The 21,187-nt window shown below is 36.1% G+C and overlaps 2 protein-coding genes across 18 annotated transcripts in view; one reads left to right on the top strand and one right to left on the bottom strand.

Moving 5' to 3' along the window:
* Nucleotides 1–3,641, top strand: part of LOC111248462 (ceramide synthase 1-like) — a 32,371-nt gene extending 28,730 nt beyond the window's left edge. For all 9 annotated transcript variants that reach the window (XM_022800889.2, XM_022800895.2, XM_086985685.1 and 6 more), the window contains one exon: nt 2,867–3,641. In XM_022800889.2, the coding sequence (XP_022656624.1) occupies nt 2,867–2,974 (108 nt within the window). In that variant the 3' untranslated portion in view covers nt 2,975–3,641. The remainder of the gene's footprint in view (nt 1–2,866) is intronic.
* The window catches only part of LOC147757130 (calcium uptake protein 3, mitochondrial-like), a 229,805-nt gene that overhangs the window by 18,882 nt on the left and 189,736 nt on the right, over nt 1–21,187 (bottom strand). For 4 of the 9 annotated variants that reach the window (XR_015325263.1, XR_015325269.1, XM_086985693.1 and 1 more), the window contains one exon: nt 5,430–6,219. The exons of 2 other annotated variants lie outside the window; for them this stretch is intronic. Coding sequence is in view for 5 of the 7 variants with exons in the window: in XM_086985693.1 (XP_086841819.1) it covers nt 6,145–6,219 (75 nt within the window). In the remaining 2 variants the exon portion in view is untranslated. Of the gene's footprint in view, nt 1–5,429; nt 6,220–18,816; nt 18,947–21,187 lie in introns of those variants that run through there. 3 more of the 9 variants (XM_086985691.1, XM_086985695.1, XM_086985706.1) reach the window with 1 other exon arrangement.

The raw sequence follows: 21,187 nt of genomic DNA, 5'->3' as shown, positions 1-21,187 counted from the left end.
TTCGTATGTTTGTTCGCTCGTTCGTTCATCCACTTTTAATGTCCGAGGCAAGTGAAAAGAGTTAACCGTTTTTGTAGTAAATCTGAATGAGACGCCCTTTGCATTCGTATTGCCAATCCGCGTTCGCATTTAATAGACCGTTGGTTTATATGCATTGTTTTTTTTAATATATTTTTATCGTAAGGTGAAGAGTCAGCTATATGTAGCGTTGCTTTTGTCTTGCGTCTACAGTAAAGTAGTGCATCACAATTTACACAAATTCTGATACACATCATTCTGAGGTAACTTTTAATGTGACTGGTAACGCCATTCTGAGAAAAATAGAGGAACCTTATCAAAGTAACTTTCACTGACTTTTGCCTAGACAATTTATTCGGAAACCGAAAAACGTGCATTTATCATTAAAAACGCAGAAAATCTAAAGCGGTAGGATCACATATCTTCACTTTGGTGCCGCCTCATACTGGTTGGCTCACTTCTACCATGTTCTTTTAGGCCTTAACAACAACAAATCACTCGCTGACCTTTATAGGCATTTAATTTCCTACTCATGTGCCCGTTTCGTAAATATTGCAACTTGTCACTTTATTATGAGCCACTTTGTTTGGTATCTGTCCATCTATAAAGCGTTCGTTTTTTATAGTGTAGGTAGCAGTGGTGATGCTACAGTTTTTTTATCATTCCTATGCACCATGTTTTTCTTTGCTTTATTGCGTCCATGAAGTTGCTCTTGTATGGTCCGCACCCGTTCGGATTAGGACTACAGTTCATTACGAAGACCGCTCATTACTAGAGCAGACCACAGAACCGGTTGTATAGTGCTACAGTATCATCCAATGATAATGATACGACATCTAACATACGGTAGCTTGGCCTCATATTCGGTAGTAGTTGTAGTAGCAACAAAGAACGCTGCATAGTTGCGCCAGATGTAAAAATAATCTAGAGCAAACCGTTTCCTCACAATTAAGATTAAAACAAGCTGTCACAGGTTGGCATAGTTGTTGTGGATGAAGCAATCGGCAGCTTGCAGAGTAGCCGAGAGGGTCAGCCACTCCACTATGGCGTGCCCATCCAGCACTTGAAGTAAATAAGCGTCTTTCAAACTGAGGAGTATTCGAACCGTGGCTTTCCTATACATGAAACTTATCCTTACCGTATTAGATCTATTGTAAAACTACGCAAACGGGGGGGAACGTTATTAGTCGTTTTACGTCATGTCAGTCTCAGGAAATCCAAATTCGAAGCGTTTCGTGGGAGATCCTTTACGAGGGTGAATGACGAAGTTCTGAGAGCTGTGGTAGAAGTCGACCCATTTTGAAGTGCATAACTCTTGGAACTCAGGTTTGATGTATGTAAAAATACCATAATTTTTGGCCTCGCCCAACTTTATAGGGTAAAAATGGGCAAATAAGGGCGGAGAGACATAGAGACCCTTACCTTTAGCCAGTCTCACCTTATAAGAGTGATCCATTCTTACATCGAACTGTAACTTGTTACCATACGATAACCGGTAACCATCATATTCATATATCGTATCATACCTGAATTTAACTGGACAAGCGGGACATCGCCTTACTGCAAATGTATATCCAGAATAGCTTATGGCGTCAATTAGGTAGTCTAGTACGACTGTTATCCACTACAGCTTCAAGTCATGGTTCGTCGATTTCGTTTCAAAGTGTACTATTATAGATTGGTGTTAATGATTAATAAATTTCACAGTAATCAAGACGAGTGAACAAAGAAGGCTATTCCTATTACATGACAAAAATCGACCTTGCACTACGAGAATCACAATGAAAAAAATGTGGAAGTTATAGTTGGAGGCCTTGTGCTATTCGCCATATTCACCAAACATTGCTCTCACAATTCATCATTCTTTAAAAAATCTCTTAAACTTCTTATTAGAAAAATCGTTCAGATATTCACATGTGGTTCAACTCGTTATAGACTTTTTTTACATTAACTTCCATCTAAATGGTACAAGGTCACACATAAAGGTGAACATTTCTATTGAAAATAAAATTACTGTATGTGAAAAAAGTTTGAAAAGTTTATCGAATGAAGTTTTTGATTTCGAAACTTTTTCTCAGATGCATAATTTATACTGTAATTAAAGCAACCCGAAACGCAGCTCATTCATAGACCTCCCAATGACATTTTTCTATAGTTGATATAGAGTATACTTGATGTTGAGCCTATATTGACGGTAATTTTTTAATGCCTTCAACACAAAGCTAAATGATAGTTTTAAGTTAAGTATATGTGATGTATGTCTTGTACATATTCGCACATGAACATTTTTAAACACATATGTATCGAAAAAGTAACGGAATATAGCAAGCGATGCATGTAGATGTCAATATGATGACTTTTAATGTTTAGTTGAGCATATAAAGATCTATTGAATGAACTAAAACCTTGGTTAACTTGAAAAATATACACTTGCTAAGTTTGAGGCATCAGTAGTTCGAATTCACTAAGGCGTACCTACACAGCACGTACGTCAATCAACCTTAAAAAGAAAAAGCACGTCGCCAAAATGGTAATAAATACAAATTAGACCGAACCGTCAGTTTCACAGCCCTGTTGGCAATTTACTTCTTCGATGTTCACCTGAACTTTTTTGTGTTCGAGAAACCGATCCTGTGCACTCTGTGTATAGCACTACGTTCAAGCAGAGTGATTACTTTGCCATAAAAAGATGGTCGTTTGAGCACCAGCAACAATGATCAGATTAATGCAACTATTTATAGTGGCCAAGTGTACGTGTATTTTATATATATATGTATATATTGTTACAGTCCAGCTTCTAGCAGTGACCAAAAATCATCTTCGCATTTTCGTGCTCTTGCCCTTACAGATTATAACAGCAATACTTTATAAATCGCTGCGAGGGACCCTAAAAAATGGCGTCGACGATATCCGCGAAGAAGACGTTGCCTATCAAGAAGTGAAAAAGGGAAACTAATTTTAAACACAGGCAGGAGAAGCCTCAGTATGCGGCAGAAGAGCAAATAAGCCATCATTATTAAGTCATTTCAAAGCAAAACTGATTCATTGGCGCTGGTTAAGCCGTCAGTTTCACAGACATGGTCACACTTAATTTTTATAGAAGTCGCACATGAAAAACGGATGTTCCAATACGCGAAAATTCCTTAAAGTTGGCTAGCTAGCGTTGGTTCAATTGGTCATTTGCGTTAGTCAGCGGCTAGACAAAAGGACTATCGAAATAGTAAAGTTAAAGCATGTCCTGTTCGGTTGCGAAAAAGAATGAAAGTGAAGCTGAATATAAGTAGCTTATATATTAAAAATATGATGAATTTTCACTTACTGACTATACTTAATAATATCTTGAAGTATGTGGCAAGTAGTAGTTTGTCCTTTATAGCTGAATTTTAAGTTTGAACATTTAGGCACAGCTTTTGACACTTACAACACTTTACGAGCCGAAGTCCAAAGTAGAAAAATAACAATTACTCTTATTTAAGGAATTATTGATAAGAGGGAGTCATATAAGTAGCAAGAGCAACGTCTCAGGGAGGCGTATTTAATAAGTAAAGTGCGTACATATGCTTATACATCGTATATACATCGTAGAATATGTTGTGAATAAAAATTGTGCTTCAATGACAGAATCCATGTTTATTTTTAGACTATGAATGTGATTGTAGCTGCCCTCAATGTTAACGTTTCTGATGGTAAACAAACATTAAACAGGAAAGAAAACCTAGTTAAAGTGACAGTCATATAAGCGGCGAATCATAGGCAACAAGCTAAATCCGAAATATTATGGAACATTTTGAGCCCTACAAGGACGGGTTTTATTAGAGATTCATGTCAAAATTAGAAAACCGTGTAACGCCATAGAAAAGGTAGTCATCCGAATACAACTAGATCTAACCTATTTTTCTAGTATGACTGGGTATACAGCATAGCAGCTTAATCCGTTCGTGACATTTTCCTTGGGGAAAGGTTACGGGTGTGTTCTTTCAAAGTTATTGAACGAAGACCTGTTGAAACGCTTTAAAAGTCTAGAGCCTTCGTCCAGAGAAGACAAAATCAAATTAAAATTTAAAATCTTTATTAGAAAAAAAAAATTAGAGTAACGTTTGGCACGACCCTAGCGATTGATGTGACAACTACAGAGGAACTTTTTCTTATTACAGTTGGGGTTACAAGGAAAATAAAACGACATGAAAAAAGACCTGTGTTTGCAAGGGATCTAAAAATGGTTCAAAAAATCTCGTTATACCGCGGCGCTCATCTTGTCGTTAGTGATAGTCAATAACGTTAAAACGAGAGAGTTCACAGTGCTTGGGAGTTGAAAAATACACAAAACAGTATATTTAGATCTCCTTATTCTGTAATGGATACAGATTCAAGGATACAATTATCGTTGGGCTTATAACATTGTTCCGATCTTTGCACAAAAGAGGAACAGAAGGCACACGCCGAAGTTACCGAACCTTTTAAATCAATCAAAGCACAGATGATTAATTTACCTTTGCTAAAGGCATCAGAAAAAGAAAATTAAACTAGAGCCTCTATTATACACCATGTACTAAATATATATATACCCCTAAACGTAATTATATTATTAATATTATTTTACAACGCACCCTAGAATAGAGGTTTAAAAAAGTTCCTGCATATTGGCCCGCGATTATATTGATTGTAGCGTTTCTACTGAAGGATGGGTAGCCGAACATACTAACGCAGGGTAGACGCGGCAGTACAGCGGTTTTAACGATAAACACCTCTTCACTCCAGTCGCAATGGAGATCATGGGCCGATTAGTGGGAAGTCTTAAGAAATTATCAGGCACCCTTAAACCGTAAAATTTTTATCACGGGTGATGAGTGAGATAAGAAATATCCCTGTAGTTAGTAGCAGCCTGCAGTGGGAGTGCAACATCTATCTTTGCTGCAGTAATAACAAATTAACTATAATGATGACTGCTGATGATAATACGAAGGTTTCCTTTTGAGCAGATCACTATAAAACAACGGGAGGGATGGCTGACATCCACACAATGATGAATACTGTAATGAAGAACGAAAAGTCAAGAGCAGCAATAGCATTTAGATAATTAAATTGACACAACGTGGAGTCTTCTGATATCGTAATGTTGACTCACCCGTTGTCTCCTGCTTATTTTTTGAGCTAATAGTGGCGGTACAAAGTCAATCCATAGATAATGGATGCAGTCAAAACTAACCCAGGCTTTATGGCGTTGCTAAAACGATTTGTTTTCCCTATGTCGACCCTTGATGCAGTCCGTCCTTAGATTTCACATAAGACCCTTCAGCCAAAAGAATGATTCCCTGCTGGTGCAAGTGTTTGACCCTTGTGTTAGAGGGCCACTAGGTAGTGGTGACATCTGCGAAATACGTCATTCTGTATACTAATTGAATACCATAATAGATAAACGACATCTTTATTACACTTTTAGTAGAAGTGTCTGTAGGCACTTGCATAATCATTTGCACATCTTCAGTCGTCGTCACGATAATAGTGACACAGATCACTGCGTCGGTAGGTTATGAAGGTCAGATATAAACTTTACTTTTCACTAGTCAACAGTTCAGTTTTTATCAATGGACTTTATCTATCTGTTATTATCAGATAGAAAATTAACATTAAGATTAAGGTATAGAACTGCACTGACAATTTCTTCACATTCAATCTTCGATCGTACCCTTATTTTTGTTAGACGTTAGTTTAATAGGCGAGTAGATAGATTTCTTGTTTATAGCCGCTTACATTTTTATTAGCTAACTGAGTTCCTCTGACGTACCCTGCGATTTGGTGATACTTTCCCATATACCTCACGTTGTCAAATATTGTTCTATTAAATTTTGGTCTAGAGGCTGACTGGCCTAAATAAGACATAGACCTTTTGAGGATAGCTAGTAAAATGCATAATACTTTGTCGGGTTTTGCGGATGAAATCCCTTCTTTTACGAATTTTTGTTGTGTAAGAGAGATGCCCTCGTGTACTAGCGCGCACCGTTGTGTTCATAATGACTTTGATTCAACGTAGCCGAGCGATATTATGGGCAGTAAGATAATCTACATGTGATTACATTTCTTCATTCGTGTCATGCAACAAGAAAAGCCGCTGTAACATTCTTTATTCTACTCGAGGCGGATCCCTAGTTGCCGAGCGGGCTTTGCCATTGTTCTACCCGATCCGTTGATGTTACAGTCAACCTGGAATTACGATTCGGTAAATCCATTAGTTAATTTATTGTCATACTGCAGCAAGCTTGCTCATACTTGTATTCTATTACTTCCCTAAATATCGATTTAGTCGAAAGGCCCCTTTCGATAAGATCATACGGCACAGATGTCTAACACCGCAGAAGCATCTTAAGGAAAATTTGCTTTCCGAATACGAGCATGGTAACTTAACACTTGATATTACCGTCTTTCTAGCATTTAAAGTCGACAAAGTTTTGTCGCGCAGTATTACTATCCGCAGCGGGTTTTTGGTTTTGCTAATGAAAACGATTCCCTCATATATACCTTCTTTTTCACCATTTCCCAAACACCTGATAATAAGCGTCCGCTACTGCTTCCACTTTCTAGATATTATTCGTTTCACTAAAATTCATGCATCAATTAAATCTACACACAAAACTAACCAGAATTTTCCAAGCTATTTTCTAGATCAGCAGCACACAGACACATATTTTTTTGTTCCTTTCCCCATTCGACGCCATAGCATCTATTTATTAATCAAGTCAAGTGTGTGTACATTACATAAACATCAGCACCAGTAAATTAACCAAAGCGGCGTAGATCAAACAGTTTACCACTGATATGTTGGGCACTGATTTCACAGATTGACCTGGTGGGACTCAGTCCTCATGTAAATCGCGTAGTTAAATCTCTGTACAACTTATGTTGTCAAAAACCGAAACGTCCATTAACTCACTAATCATAAAGCATGGAAAATGACGTATGTTTGTCGGTGCTTTTGTTTGGTGGAAAATGAAATCTACTGGTGGCACTTTGTCTTCCCAGTTTCAGTAAAGTTGTTTGTTGGCGCTTATTTCCCCTAGATGGACTCAACATGTTTACGCAGGACGGACTCCCACTAAAATTATAAACCTTTATTTTTGCCCGAAATTGACGATCTATGTTATTACCAGGTTTCATGCGACTTCTGAAAAATCTGAAAAAGATTACCAGAAAACAAACCGCAAAAAGGACAGATTTAAGGTGCTCAAACTTTATCACAATGACCTAAAGACCTATTTCTATACACCTTTATCTTTTACATAGAAATCAACAGTTGTTTTGAAAGCCACAATATCAATTGCCTATTGAATCGTCTCGATAGGCTACAACACCTGCCCAGCCTTTTTGAGATTCTCCACGTCTTTTTTAACCTTTTGTACCTATTGGCTTTTTTGAGACCTTGCATTTTTGGGAACGTTGGCTTGCTACCAGTTCAGCATTTACTTGAACTCGAACATTTCGTACATGGCGTACTTAAGCGTCACTTCAACGAATCTACATCTACCAATATTTTTTGACGGACGGCTACCATCAAAAAGTTGTTTATGGATTAAGTGGCTCTATTCAGAATGACTAGGGAGTGATTTAGATGCTGAATTGAAAATATAATCACGGTGAATGATGGTGATATGAAATAAACATGATCGCCGGGAATGGCACTTATAGCATATGGAAAAAACTTCGTTGAATTATTTAATCAGATAATCAGATACAGTATTAGAAACAACTCTATAGAAAAAGATCTGGATGCTCCCTACGTAATTGGTGAGTACAACTGTACGATAAAACAAAAAAAATAAAAGGAATAGCAACTTTGGAGATAGACATGTTTGAAGCCGTTTCAAGTAAAGTTGAAAAAAAAAACGCAAAATAATGAGTAGTACGTAGCAAGAACGTATGTATAATGGAACTACAAGCGAGAAATAATTAATAAAGACTTGGCGGTGAGCTTTCAGTATAGAAAACTGATATATGCTTTGGCTCTATGTCATACAGATTAGATAACAAAGCAACCCAAGCTCAATACTGAAAATAATCATAAAAAAACGACGAATAATAAAATTACTACTGAATAGGACAATCGGGTCAGTGTTTGTATTTTGGGTGCGCAAGCTGAATTATGAATTACTATGACACAAGGAATATGTTTAAATGAAAACTTTCACCTCGGGCCTGCCAGGAGTTTTCGATGGTATGCGTTCGCGTCGAACAAACGGTGCCGCTTTAAATACTCAAGAAACACGGCCAAAAAGGAAAACCGCGTGCAAACGACGCTATTACCATAGGTTTATATGATGATGGAGAAGTTCGAAGAGAAGTAAATAGCTTAACGCATTATTCATTAAACAATCGGAAAACGTAAAACTTCCAGCTGTGTTTGCTAATTACTAGTTAGATTTTAGATTAAAAAAACAGTGCTAAGCCTAAATGACCACGTTAGGTATACAAAAATGCATAGATTGCAAAGATAATAAAAGGTGTAAAAATGAAAACTTCATTATTAGTCAAACACACAGGAAACGAAAATCCATATGTGATGACCAATACTTAGGATCACCAGTTGTAGAAGCAGAAGAGGAGACCTACGTAAGTTTCACCCAACTGAAATTGGACTACATAGGCTCAGATATCTACAAAGCTGAAGCGATGGCCGAATCCACTTAAAAGAACAGTTCGGAAACAAATCGAGACGTCGTGATTGTACATGCTGTTCATGGGTTTTATCATATCGTTACTATTATTCGAGGCAAAATTGCCGTTACCAATGATACTAAGAACTCTCCAACTATTTCTCCTTACATAAAATGCCCCTTTACAGAACGGCTTTTATCCAATGTTACATAAGCAATATCACACACGCAACATTGTTTATTTGTCGTTAGTTACCTTTTATTTTTTATGGATGCGTACTTAAAGGCACAAGAAGGTTGTCTGGTTGAGTAACATTACGCTTCCGATATCAAAAACGTAATTTCATTTAACTCGGTAACATTAATATAAATAATTGATATAGATGCTCAGGCCGAGTCATAGGAATCTGAACTGTAGTGTTTATAATAATCGAATTAATTGGACAAACTAAATCTAGAGTTTATATGCACAGTTAAAGTTTTTTTCTCTTAAACTTAAAACTTCTTTCTCTTAAAATTAGAGAAATAAAAATACTCTATTTTAAAAATCTAAGCCTAAAGCCTGTCGAGAGTGCACTGAAGAAACATTATTAATGTGAGAACTCATTATACACTGTTCCGATAGCACCAAAATATTTGTGTGCTCTTTTCTCGAACGATGTGAAGCGCAAAAAGTAGTATAATACAGCTTTGTCACGAACATTTTATGCAATCTTTTTATCATTGCATATGACAGCCACTTTTTATATACAATATACAAATCTACTTAATGATGAAATACTACGCGATACGGCCTAACATGATGGAGCTCAGCATGTGCAAATGTAATACATATATCCTATAGGTGATTTTTGATACTATCGTATAGTTCATCAGGGCAATCGCAATAGCTTACAAGCACGAATCGTTCGACTGAGTCTACTTACTGTAGGAGCGGTACATAGTAAACATTCAAAGTCAGTAATGCCAAATTTGATTATTTATGTTCAATCATAATAATCAACATTCTTAAATTATAATTAATCGAACCTGAACGCTTGCAACAACTATAATTTTAAGCTGTTTTGTGCCTGTGTGATTGTTTGCATCTGCTTTGACAAACTGTAAACGTTTGGATTATATTTTTCATTGTTTGTACTACCATGCTGTCACTGCAGTTTGCATATAGGATGTGATAGCCCTAAAATATTTACGCCTTTTCATAATTGTTCTTTCATAATATCACATAGTGATAGCAATAAAAATGTTCCCTTCGAATCCAAATCGAAATGTCGTATTGTTTTTATGTTTTACAAAAAATGAGATGGAGTTGTACACATACTAAATAATAGTGCGAATTAGTAATCTAGCTATAAATATGAATATACTGTAAGATGTGCTTGCAAGACGCAAGTCTTTTGGGACAGCTATGCCCGAAGTACAACTCTTTTGCAAATCTTAGTAACGTAATTCTTGTTGTTTTAAAATTATTTACAAATTTTGTCAGTTTGTCTTAATATCCACCTACACACAAGCGTTTTATTTTATTCTTCGATATATCAATTGCGCGATAAGTGGCTAACCTCAGATGATCTTTTGGCCCCAAAACCACTGCTGCTGTCAGGAAAAAAGTAAGATTATGTTATTCTCAAAAGGCTCCTCAATCTAATTTTCTTTATTATGCTATAATTATAAAGCATAAAAATTATAAATGTTAACTGATAATGTTTGGGACTACAAAAAAACGCATTTTTAGTGCGACTCCATAGCTTACAATTAGGCATAGAATTACCAATCATAATAATAATATTAATAATAATACTACTTCTATATTTATATATAAACGTATTGTTATCAAATTATAAAGAACAAGAGCACATTCAGCGTCCTCAATTTCTTTTCCCGGTATACCTTGTGTCGAAACCAAACGGTGATTATTTGAAAATCTATAAAGGAAACTAAACAATGCTGCATGAGCACTTTCTGCCAAGCTGGCTGGATGAAAACGTAATTCTGCCATGTAAGATAAGTTTCGCATAAATCGTAATGAATTCATTGAGGTGTTAGAGGTTGAATAGTTAGTGATCCGACAAATGGCAGGACTGAAGGTTAAAACTTGTTTCAGCAATTGAAGGATTGTTCATATAGCGCCTAATGTTGTTAGGCCATATTTTCTTAGAATTTTAAAAAATAAGATGACGCATTATATGGTGCAATTCTTATTTGAATTTCTCGTGTACCTTTTACCTTGTAAGTGTTTAAAAAGATACTTTTTTCACATTCCACTATAAGTTAATTGAAATGGTGTTACTAAAAATCGGATAAGAGAAAAAAGTATAAAAAATAGAACTGTAGCTTTGTATGTATGATGCTTTACAGACCAACCTGTTTTCCAAAACTTTAGGATCGTATTGGAGCATGTATAGCTCTGTAAAGAACAAGCATTTGAAAAGAATCTAAAATTGTCGTTTGTTTACGATCTGCACTCTCTGCAGGTACAGAGTTTGTTCAAATACAAATCTCACCGGATTCAAGGAAATCTATGACTTAAAACTAAAAGTTCGACAGCACAAAATATCTGCATTAATATAGAGTTATAAACTAAACTAGAAGTTAAATTACCTTTTAAGTAAAGTAATCGCTTTCAACGACAGATTGAATAGTAAAGTAGTACCTGTATGCTTATTAAAGGTAGATAAAAGTTCTGGGCATTCCTTAGACAGCAAATATCTGTTTCTATGCCAATTAATGCAATTCGGGATGTATCATGGACGTATAAAATCTACTTTGTTCAGAAGATTTAGAAGCTTTTTTGACGAAAGACGTACAAATTCGTTAAAGCTATTATTACTTGTGATTTAATTTTTGCTCACAAACATTTTAACGATATTGAATTAAAACATTTTGATAGAGCAGTAGAAACTTTTAAAAATGCTAAAATTGGAGAAAATAAAAGATGGGTGAAAACCTACGGAGTTGTAGGCAAAATGTGCAATTTCGATACCGTTTCATGACTTTGCAACAATTTTTAATGAAAATATGTAGTATCGCTTCGCAATCAAAAGACACAAAGTTTTGTATTAATAGATCAAAACCACGAACCAATGACATGAAAGCGCGAAGCAAGTGTGGCCGCAGTACTAGCAGTTTAATGTCTTGTTTTAGTATTCTCGAGTACGAGGTGGAGAAAATAACAGCTCAGTGGGAAGACAGTGATCCCACAAACAGCGAATGATCCTGATGTTGGTGTTTAAAACCAAAAAACACCAAGACGATAAGGTAGCCTAGGTACATCTAGTGCATATAGCAGAGCAGTAGCGTTTCAAAGCAACGACATCATATAATGCTCTCTTAACAGATGACGGTAGTAAGCAGCAACAAAATCGTTATCTTCTTGTGATAAAGCGCTTCGGATAATCAGACAGAAGAAGAAGCACCCATAATAGTAGAACAGCAGAAAGTGATTTCTCGTTTACTCAACATAGCTGGCTGTTTCAGCTATATGGAGGCCAACTGGACATATAATATACAAGTATCGGTAAGGAGGAAGAGGTTCAGTGATATAGAATGGTGAACAGACAGCCATGGGAAAATGTTTAGATAACGAGGTTTAGGGCCCCACCGCTAACAGCAGCAGTACGATGACGATGATGAGGCACAGTATTCGCAGTATATGAATTCAATGGCTTTCTGCTTAGATAGCATGTTTGTATTTACCCGACTGTGTTGAACTTTTTTGAGTTTGCTAGATAAAGTTGATATTCGTCTTTCCTGCAGACAAAGCTCGTGGTTTGCTATGAAATGTTACCATCGAGTTCAATTCACGGGTAAACGACGTCAATTACCGTTGTAGTGTTCGTTCCGGTGGTCGTCATCGATGTTCGATAGGGTTGCTTACCAGATGCCAACTACAGCGATTCTTCTGCCTGCCGCACTACAAAGTAGCACCAAGCAAGCATGCCACCAGACAAGTTTTCCACTTAATGGATCAAATAGGAAGGCTGTAGTATTTAAATTTTTTTTTTTGTATTCTATCGCTGATTTCTTTTAGATTAGACTGCACTTGAGATTAGTTTTCCGGGTGTGTTTAAAAGGCATAGTACATAAAAAATTTATCGAATTATAGCTAGATTATTATAGCTTTTCTTTTTTATTATTATTATTTTTTTATTTTTGTATATTTTTTTTACTTTTTATTATTATTATTATTCTAACTGATCTAACTAAAATTATAGTTCAACAAGAGGCTAGCACGAATGCTTCCTTGAAATCTTCGTTGCGCGAACTGTTTGGGTCAGAAAATTTGTTGCTCAACAGTTTTTGAAAGGTCTCGACTATCCTTCACTGTCCAGCTCCAAGTGCTTCTCGGGTTCATCTCTCTCTCAACTATCCTTCTCTAATTAAGATCGTCTATGAGTCAATGTGGTAAGTGACCTTCTATGAACTTAAGGTCATGAGGCATAATATCCTCCTCCGCTGTCCTCGTGCCTTACGCAGTCACAAGCGAGGTTGTTGCTGTATTTGGTTGAAGAGCTGCTGTTCATGTCTACGTTTAGCTGGTCGCATGACGTATCTGCTACAGATTTTGTAGGCAGTATAATATGGCTGGAATATGAAGACAAATGGATGCCAATACCTCGGTCTGGTGTTTTATAGCCTTGCTTCTAGAGTAATCTTGATTCTACCACGGCTTCTTTTTCCGGGTCTGTACTTGCTCTGTACAAGATCGGAATGATCTAGTAAACACTTCATGATATAATTGGGATTTGGATGCTCCAGGTATAGGAATATAGTGCGTTCCATTTGGTGTAAGCTGTTCTGTTTGAAGAGTGGTCTTTTTTCCTGTTAAGATTGCCGATTGTTCGAATCCCTTTCTGAATAATGACGAATTCATCATTTCTTACTAAAAAGTACTAGACTAGTTTGCGAAATAGTACTTCATGGTGGTGTTTGGAACATATAAAGGATTTCAGAGGTGCAAAGCTAACAGATGCAACCCACTTCCCAAACTAGTAAAAACTTGTTGTAAAAAGTGCACAAAACCTGGTCGTATCTAACATAGATATCGTAGTATTAGTAAGGGGCAGCGTGGCGTGCGTGGTGCGTTGCAACGGTAACTGACATGCATGCTACCATGCTGGCTTAAACCTCAGTATTGGCAAAAATTTAATATTAAGTATTAAAAATCAGGGAAATAAGGAAACTTAGATATTCTTGTTAACTTTAATAGCTGCTTTTATGGCTACCATGTCGTTGTATAGGTTTGTCGGAGAAACTCCAGATAACAGCAACATTCACTAAGTTAGGCTCGTGCAAGCCCTTGATACTAAAGCATAAAATAAATGATTTCGAGGACTTGTTTATATAGGGTAAATAGCTAATGGTACTAAATAAATAAAAATCGCAAAAATAACGATAATAATTAACAATGTTGAACCTATGCTTTTAAACGAGCTAGAGCTTGTGTATATGTAAAAGTTTGTATATATTTATCTATATATATGTGTAATTTATACATACATTCTGATTTATTAAAAATGGTTCTTTGTAAAACTGCGTTTTTCATAAGCTCCAGTCAGATATAGCCGCTGTGGTTGTGGCGGTATATTTGACACGTGGGGGATAAATGAGAAAATCAAAGAAACTCTTTAGAATGAAAACGAAAAATTGAAATAATTTCTAAAATATGTCAAATTACTGAATGCGGCCGAATATGTGTGCGATGGGTAGTTACGCTACCCGTAGAATAGAAGACAAGAGTATAGCTAACCTATGTTTTTCTAACACTTTTAACGCAATCCTCAGTGTTATAGCTTACAACGTTGAAGAGTAACCTCGGAAAAAAATTTTAAATTAAATTTGCAAGCGCAAGAAACACCTTATAATGCTATTTACTGAAACTTTAGAATGTATTAAGTGGAGAGAAAAAATATGCCACAATGTTCTTTGCTCAAAATATAATTTTTAAGACCTAGAAGTTTATATAATACGAATCGATAATTGCATTCACTTAAATTTCAATAAAACGAAAAATCCCTTCTTTACACGTTACTAGCTTACCATATAGCAAACAGAGCTGTCGAAGTTGTGTCCGAGCTGTAACATTTACGCAATCGTATCATATCCACTTGAAAAATTAAATGAAAACAAACTTCTTTTGATCTCGCAGTTTATACTCTCGTACCCAATGGAAATTGATGTAGTTTTAACGCTTGAGATTTGAAATCCGCTGCGCACTTAGTCCGCTACAGGGTTTGCTACGTATAAAAAAGAAAATTGTTAGACTGTCTTCATGATAGTAACGCAAAACATACCTAACTTTTCAATGTCTATTGAGTATGTACGAAATTGAATTTTCGGAGAATCGATTGCCAAATTTTTTGTTAAAGAGTTGGATATGGGTGCTATCTCCAGGCAACGGTAAGAAATGGCAACGCATTCTACAGAATAGAGTACATAATTATCGTGATCCGTTCTCTTTTTCTAGTTAATTTACTTACTTCATAGTAAACAGCCCCAAGAACAATCCAGTCCTAATCATCGTTGCTGAAAAATTATTGAATTGTGAACTGTTTTTTCGGCACAATTAGGCTGTTTGCTTCTGTCACGTGCATAAATTTTGGAACACTTTTGACTTTTGTACAACTCTGTACGTCTTGGATGTCTTACAGATTTTAATAGTTATAAAATAGCCTGTTACAGAGCTTCTAACTAAAAAATAAACATAGCGGTAACGTAACTATCACATTACTTTTCAGTACGATGAGTTCTGATGCTGTAAATGATTTGCACACATAGTCATACAATTACTGTTTTTCATTTAAAAATCCTTTTTTTCAAAAATTCCGGCGCCCTATTCTAAATACTATTATAAAAAAAAAAAATTGATTTTAATACACTCATCATACGTCTCAACACAGGGCGGCGCCCTTGAAGACCGGCATCAACAAAATGGCCCAGTAAATAAATACCTTATATTCACACAGGCTAGTATTAGGTAAATGGCCTCCCATTTATCTATAAAATATTTAAACAAAAGAAACCTCGTTTTGATTGTTTCGACAAATATTTCAGTGATTTTTATAAACTTAGTACTCGTCTACGTATTCATGATCGATAAATTTATTATTTTTAATGATTTAAAATCGGTACAAAGGTAATAAAAATCGAAGAGCAGCGAAGAATGAATAGCAGGTAGCCGTAAGATTAACGATCAGTATTAGGTGATTTTAACTAATTGGGAACCTAATAAAAATGACTGGCATTTAATGGGGCTCTAAGTCTACTCTGTTATTAAATCTGTTCATTCATTTTAATTGCTGTAGATCACAAGGACCTTTCTCTCTAAAGGTGAATAAAGTCCTGTTATAAACAGAAGTCAGTGTCAAGCTGGGCTTTAACTTCGGGTTACATATTTCCAGACGTAGCTCCAATTTGTAGCCAACACGGCCAGCGTCTTTCGAAATACATCTCTGTATAACACAAAACTAACAATTAACTCCTACAAAAGGCGATGTCGTTTTTTATTTCAATAAATTTTCCTTATTGAATAGCTAAAAGTAATTGGGAGGTGCTTGCAACTTCCCGTAAGGCAATTTTACAACAATTCAATTTACTTGGTTTTTGTTCGCGAGTAACTTACATTATCAGCAGTTCACAAGTGACAGTTTTTTTTTTCGTAAACATCGTAACGAGATAGTGATTTTAACAGTTTAATCAGAAGTACTCGGTTTCTCTAAGTTATTTGTAAATACTTTTAATAAAAAGTTATGTGCCTTTGCTGGCTCCAAAATGGAAGAGAGGGAATGTTTGAGTAGCCTCTTATTTCGGCCGTGGAATACTGCAATATGTATTAAAGTAGAAGATATTCATATAATAATAATGGTAAATGGTAAATCTGAATAATTTTTCTTTTAATAGAAATCTGTGACACAATTAAACTGTAGCAATTGTTCTCGTTTGAGTTCTTAACAAACTTAAAATAAATATATCCCGATTTAAGCATTTGATAATTAAAACTCGTCATCTCAATGTTATAAGAGACATCAGTTATTAGAGAAAAATATCACTTTTAGCGGCTTCTTCAAGTCTCCTATTAAATGACATCAGTGACAGAAAGCCAAGCACAGTAAAGGTAAAAAAAGCAACAGGCTTATATTGAAATGACAGATTTATTTATGTGAGTATATCTGCTGAATAAGACCTGAAACTCCGGTCGCCAACCTGCAGCTTGTTTCAGACATTTAAGATATTGGTACACTCTTGTCCAAAAAGTAACGTTTCTTTTCCTGATCCTCAATTAACCTCCATCTTATTTGTTTGCGTACAGCGAATGTACAGAAATGAAGATGGAAGCCAGCTCTTGGGAACCAGCCAGTGTTTGGCTGTAGGATATTTTATTAGTAAATTAAATATTAAATTCAACTTAAGTTTCCCGAAGACAGTATCAATAAAAATAAAAAGAGTATAAAAACTAAAAACCGCAAGTAAACTAGGTGCTTACATTTCATAGCCCAGTTTTGTTAGCGTTTTTTTTCAAATTTTGCTCCTAGTATAATAAGAACTATAGCTATGAAATGGCGATGAAATATGACTTTAAAGCTCGCCTTCAGTAAGGTCTTAAGAGTCGAGCTTATTTAGAGGCTTTAATATTAACTGAAAGAAAGTGTTCGTATTCTCGATAACCGTTAGGCTACAAAAGCTTCACTGCACACGATCTAAATTTCCAGATGATTATGATCGAAATTGGTAATTGCGTCTTCGGTTGAGGATATGCGGAACAGAATAGAGAGTCAATAGTATTCGATAGATAGGATAAAGTGACACTGTCCATTTGCTGTCGAAAGCGATGAATGTTGCGGCAGATTAACAATGTGTGTAGAAAGTCCACATAGAAGCCAACAGAGAAACGCATTAGTTGCAGCTCTAGTGCTGTAGATCGCAAGCTGAGTGTCGCAGCGCGGCAGGCGCTAGCATAAAACAAATTCTTTTAGTGCGTCTATCATTAACAGTGCATTAATCAAAATGTAACCATTAATATTGCGATATATATGAATTTTTCCATTGTGCCGATAAAATGTAATTTTTATGGTCAAAAGGTCAATTTCTGCTGCTTTAACCGTTAAAAGAATAGCTAAATTTCAATTTCAATTTTTCAGCTCATTTTCGTGCAAATTCTACTTATTTTTATGTACTATATTTTAGTATAGTAGGTGTATTTGTGAAGGCGAGATAGAAAGAAATACACGATATATTTAAGGATATGGTGATCAGTTATTAGGATTCCTTCAAGGCGAAAATTAAATTTACTATTGGCGGTCAGCTGAAATAGTTCGTACGCAGCCAGAAGTGAAATCATCAGTTAGCTTTTAGTAGCAGTGGTACTAGTAGCTGTTGTTATTGTTATTGTAGCTGGCTGCGTAGTCGCCATTTGCATAGATTGAGTGCTGACTATGTACGTTCCGACTAATTTACACGATGTTGATATATTTACATACATATATTTATGTGCGTATTTTGCTCTAGCGTCTACCTTTATATGCATACTTGAAACGTGTGTGATTATTGTTGTTGTTACGTAAGAGAGCCTTTTTTCTTTTGTAGCTCATCGATAATATTATTGTAGACGGAAGATGTTGCAGATGTTGCAAGTGAATATTGGGCTGGCGTGACGTCCGGCCTGCATATGTTAACAGCAAACGCAGCATTACTAGCCGTCCGTGCAGCAGCATGCTTTGCGTGGTCTTTTCCTGTGCTGTTGCTGTGGCCGAGCTGCGGCTGTCAATCTCTTATTTCTACTACCTGTACTATTACAGTTGCTACTAGTAACACAACTGCTTGTAGCAGTTGGTAACGGCTTGGTCAGTATTTCTCTCTCCTACATCGAAAGGCGTATGTATCGCAAAATAATATGCTGTGTGTAGCAGGACGCGTATGCATTCGTCAAGTGATAAGTTTTGGCGCTGGACATATTACAGATAAAAGAAAGACGAATGGAGGTCTAGCGATTTGGATGAAGAATGTTAACACCTCGGCGGCTATGATCTATGACAATGGTGATTACGCTGATATAGGACATTCCACAATCGCAGCAGTCGTTACGGTTAAAACCGGATTCAGGCTAAAAAAAAGGGTCTTGTTGTAAGAATGAGTGGACTTTTATTGCTAAAATTACCGCTAAAACATCTTTTGGTAATCCTGTTGTTGTGCGTAACATGTCGCTACCATAGCACCATGTGTTCTGGTCGATCCTGCTTTTCCGTTAACGCAATGAACGCGCAAATCAACCATAAAGCCCGAATAACCTGAAACCGGAGCAGTGATGTAAGCACTTGGTGGCACAACCCTTCTACTTTGGCAAAGCGACAGCATGAAATTGTAAGAAAGATGTGGATCTAAGGTTGATTCACCCAAAGACAGTAGTTTACTACCGTTACAATTAACGTTCATTCTGGGAAATTAGGAGACGACCGAAACAAGAACGAAGCTTACTTCGACCAATCTGAACCGGGAAACGATTATCACTTTTGCACTTAACAAAGTCGAAAGAGTAATAATGATAACGCCATTGTAAACGGATTTGTCGCTGTATCAATATGGCTTATCGTTTAAACTTCAGTTAAAATAAGCTATGCTCGGCATTTTTTATCCTAGCGATTGCTGGGCTGTTTTTCAATCATGCCTGTTGCCTTTCAAACTTAATTTCGTAAAAATATGAAGTTGCATAAAACTACTCAAGGGCTCTCATCTATTATACCAACCATTCCTGAACAGGAAACAATTAGTGAACACCAGGAGAAGTTGGGTTTACTCGAATACTATACCGGTGTAATATTGCGACCCGCAATATTGCGTCATATGCATATCACACCTAAAAAGTTTCATTCACTGCCAAAAAAATCAGTACGCCGTCGGGCTCCGCCATCAGTCTAAAGTCACTAAAATGTTCCCATTTTTTGTCACATTAATTTATGAGTTAATAATTTCGATCATCCCACGGTTTTAATAAAATCACAGGCACTTTTGGTCTAAGGATATTTTTTCTATTACAAAATCAAAATTTTTTTGACTAAAAAGCATTTCCTAATTAATGTACTTTAAATTATTATACCCTGCAAAAGAATATTGCCAGTTGAGACAGTTATACTCAGAATGAGATGGCGAGGCTTTTCTATATTTAGTTTAGACTTATCTCTTCGTACTTGAATTATCCCCAGATACTAAAACAACATCGATATTACAGTGCACAAGCAATAAAGTTAGATGGATAGACTAAAATGCTCATTGGCTTATTATTGTTTCCATGAACCAAGACCTCCTTGCGAACGTTCAATGGCAGTATTTAAGGTAACCGAAAGAAGTGAAATCGAAAAGACTCCCAACGGCTACTTTATGCTATCCAGTGACGTGAAAATATAAGAAATAAAAGTCGTCGACAGTGTGGCTGTATAGTACAATTTCAAATATTGCTTGTAAGGAGTCAGCAACGTAAATAACAAGAATTATAGAAAATGAAGATTGTGGAGAGTAAAAAAAGAAGATGCAAATATACGTTTTACTGTAGCGGTCATCCACTAGAAAAATGAACATAATCAACATTTCGTAACTTTCTCAGTAATAAGATCTCGTACACTGCAGTGATTCAATAATTCTGAAACACAGGTAAGAAATAGAGAAACGAATGCTAATACGACTTATTATTCACACTGCAGACAATTGTAGTAATAGCAATTATAACTATACAAATAAATGATTTGTCGCGGGTCTATTTTCATACAATACAATAGAGGCTTACCATTGGTTTTCTTTTAACGTTCTTTGTTTTTGCTTTTGAAAGTGCTCGTTGTTATTTGCATGATAAAGACGGATTCATAGAATGACAATCTGAGGGAGCAATATGTTCAAACTGAATGGGGTATTGACAAAATACCAGCCAGAGCAAAAATAAACTCGCAAATATACATTTTCACTTCTTGGTGACCTTTCACCCCTTCTTCGACGATAAACTACGAAATTCGGTCCGGCTGCTAGTTGCTAAAACTAACTGTTTTTAGCAAGGCAACGATTTTTGTAACGATTACCGTATCAGCAACAGCAACGATGAGATTGTTAAGTGAAACGTCGGAAATCGTCAAAGATTGTAATGTGTAATAGAGAAACAACGAAAATAGAGGAATAACCATTGTAAAGAGGCTACGTATGCACGGAAACAACTTCAATCCTTAAACGTGAAAGATATCTGTGAAAAGAAACATTTGCTATGAACCTTTGAGAATACACACAGACACGCAGCTACATACACACGAACGCGTATTAACAACGTTAAGCTTTTGCCGGTTTAATAGCAGGCGCGCATGCGATGGAAGTTTTACAAGCACATTTTTGTAACAAAATAGGTCTCACTTGAGCCACGTCTATCAGTTTAGTTTTTAAGGCGCGGCTTACCACTTTCAGTAGTCATTCTCAAACGCATCTCAACAAAAACGTTTGACATATCATAAAACAGATCACTTACATTTGTCATTTTGTTGTTATTGAGAACTACT

The sequence above is a fragment of the Varroa destructor genome, unplaced genomic scaffold (genome assembly GCF_002443255.2).
Source record: "Varroa destructor unplaced genomic scaffold, Vdes_3.0 BEIS01000003.1, whole genome shotgun sequence".
Classification (NCBI taxonomy): Eukaryota; Metazoa; Arthropoda; class Arachnida; order Mesostigmata; family Varroidae; genus Varroa; species Varroa destructor.
This window is presented reverse-complemented; position numbering and strand designations above follow the sequence as displayed.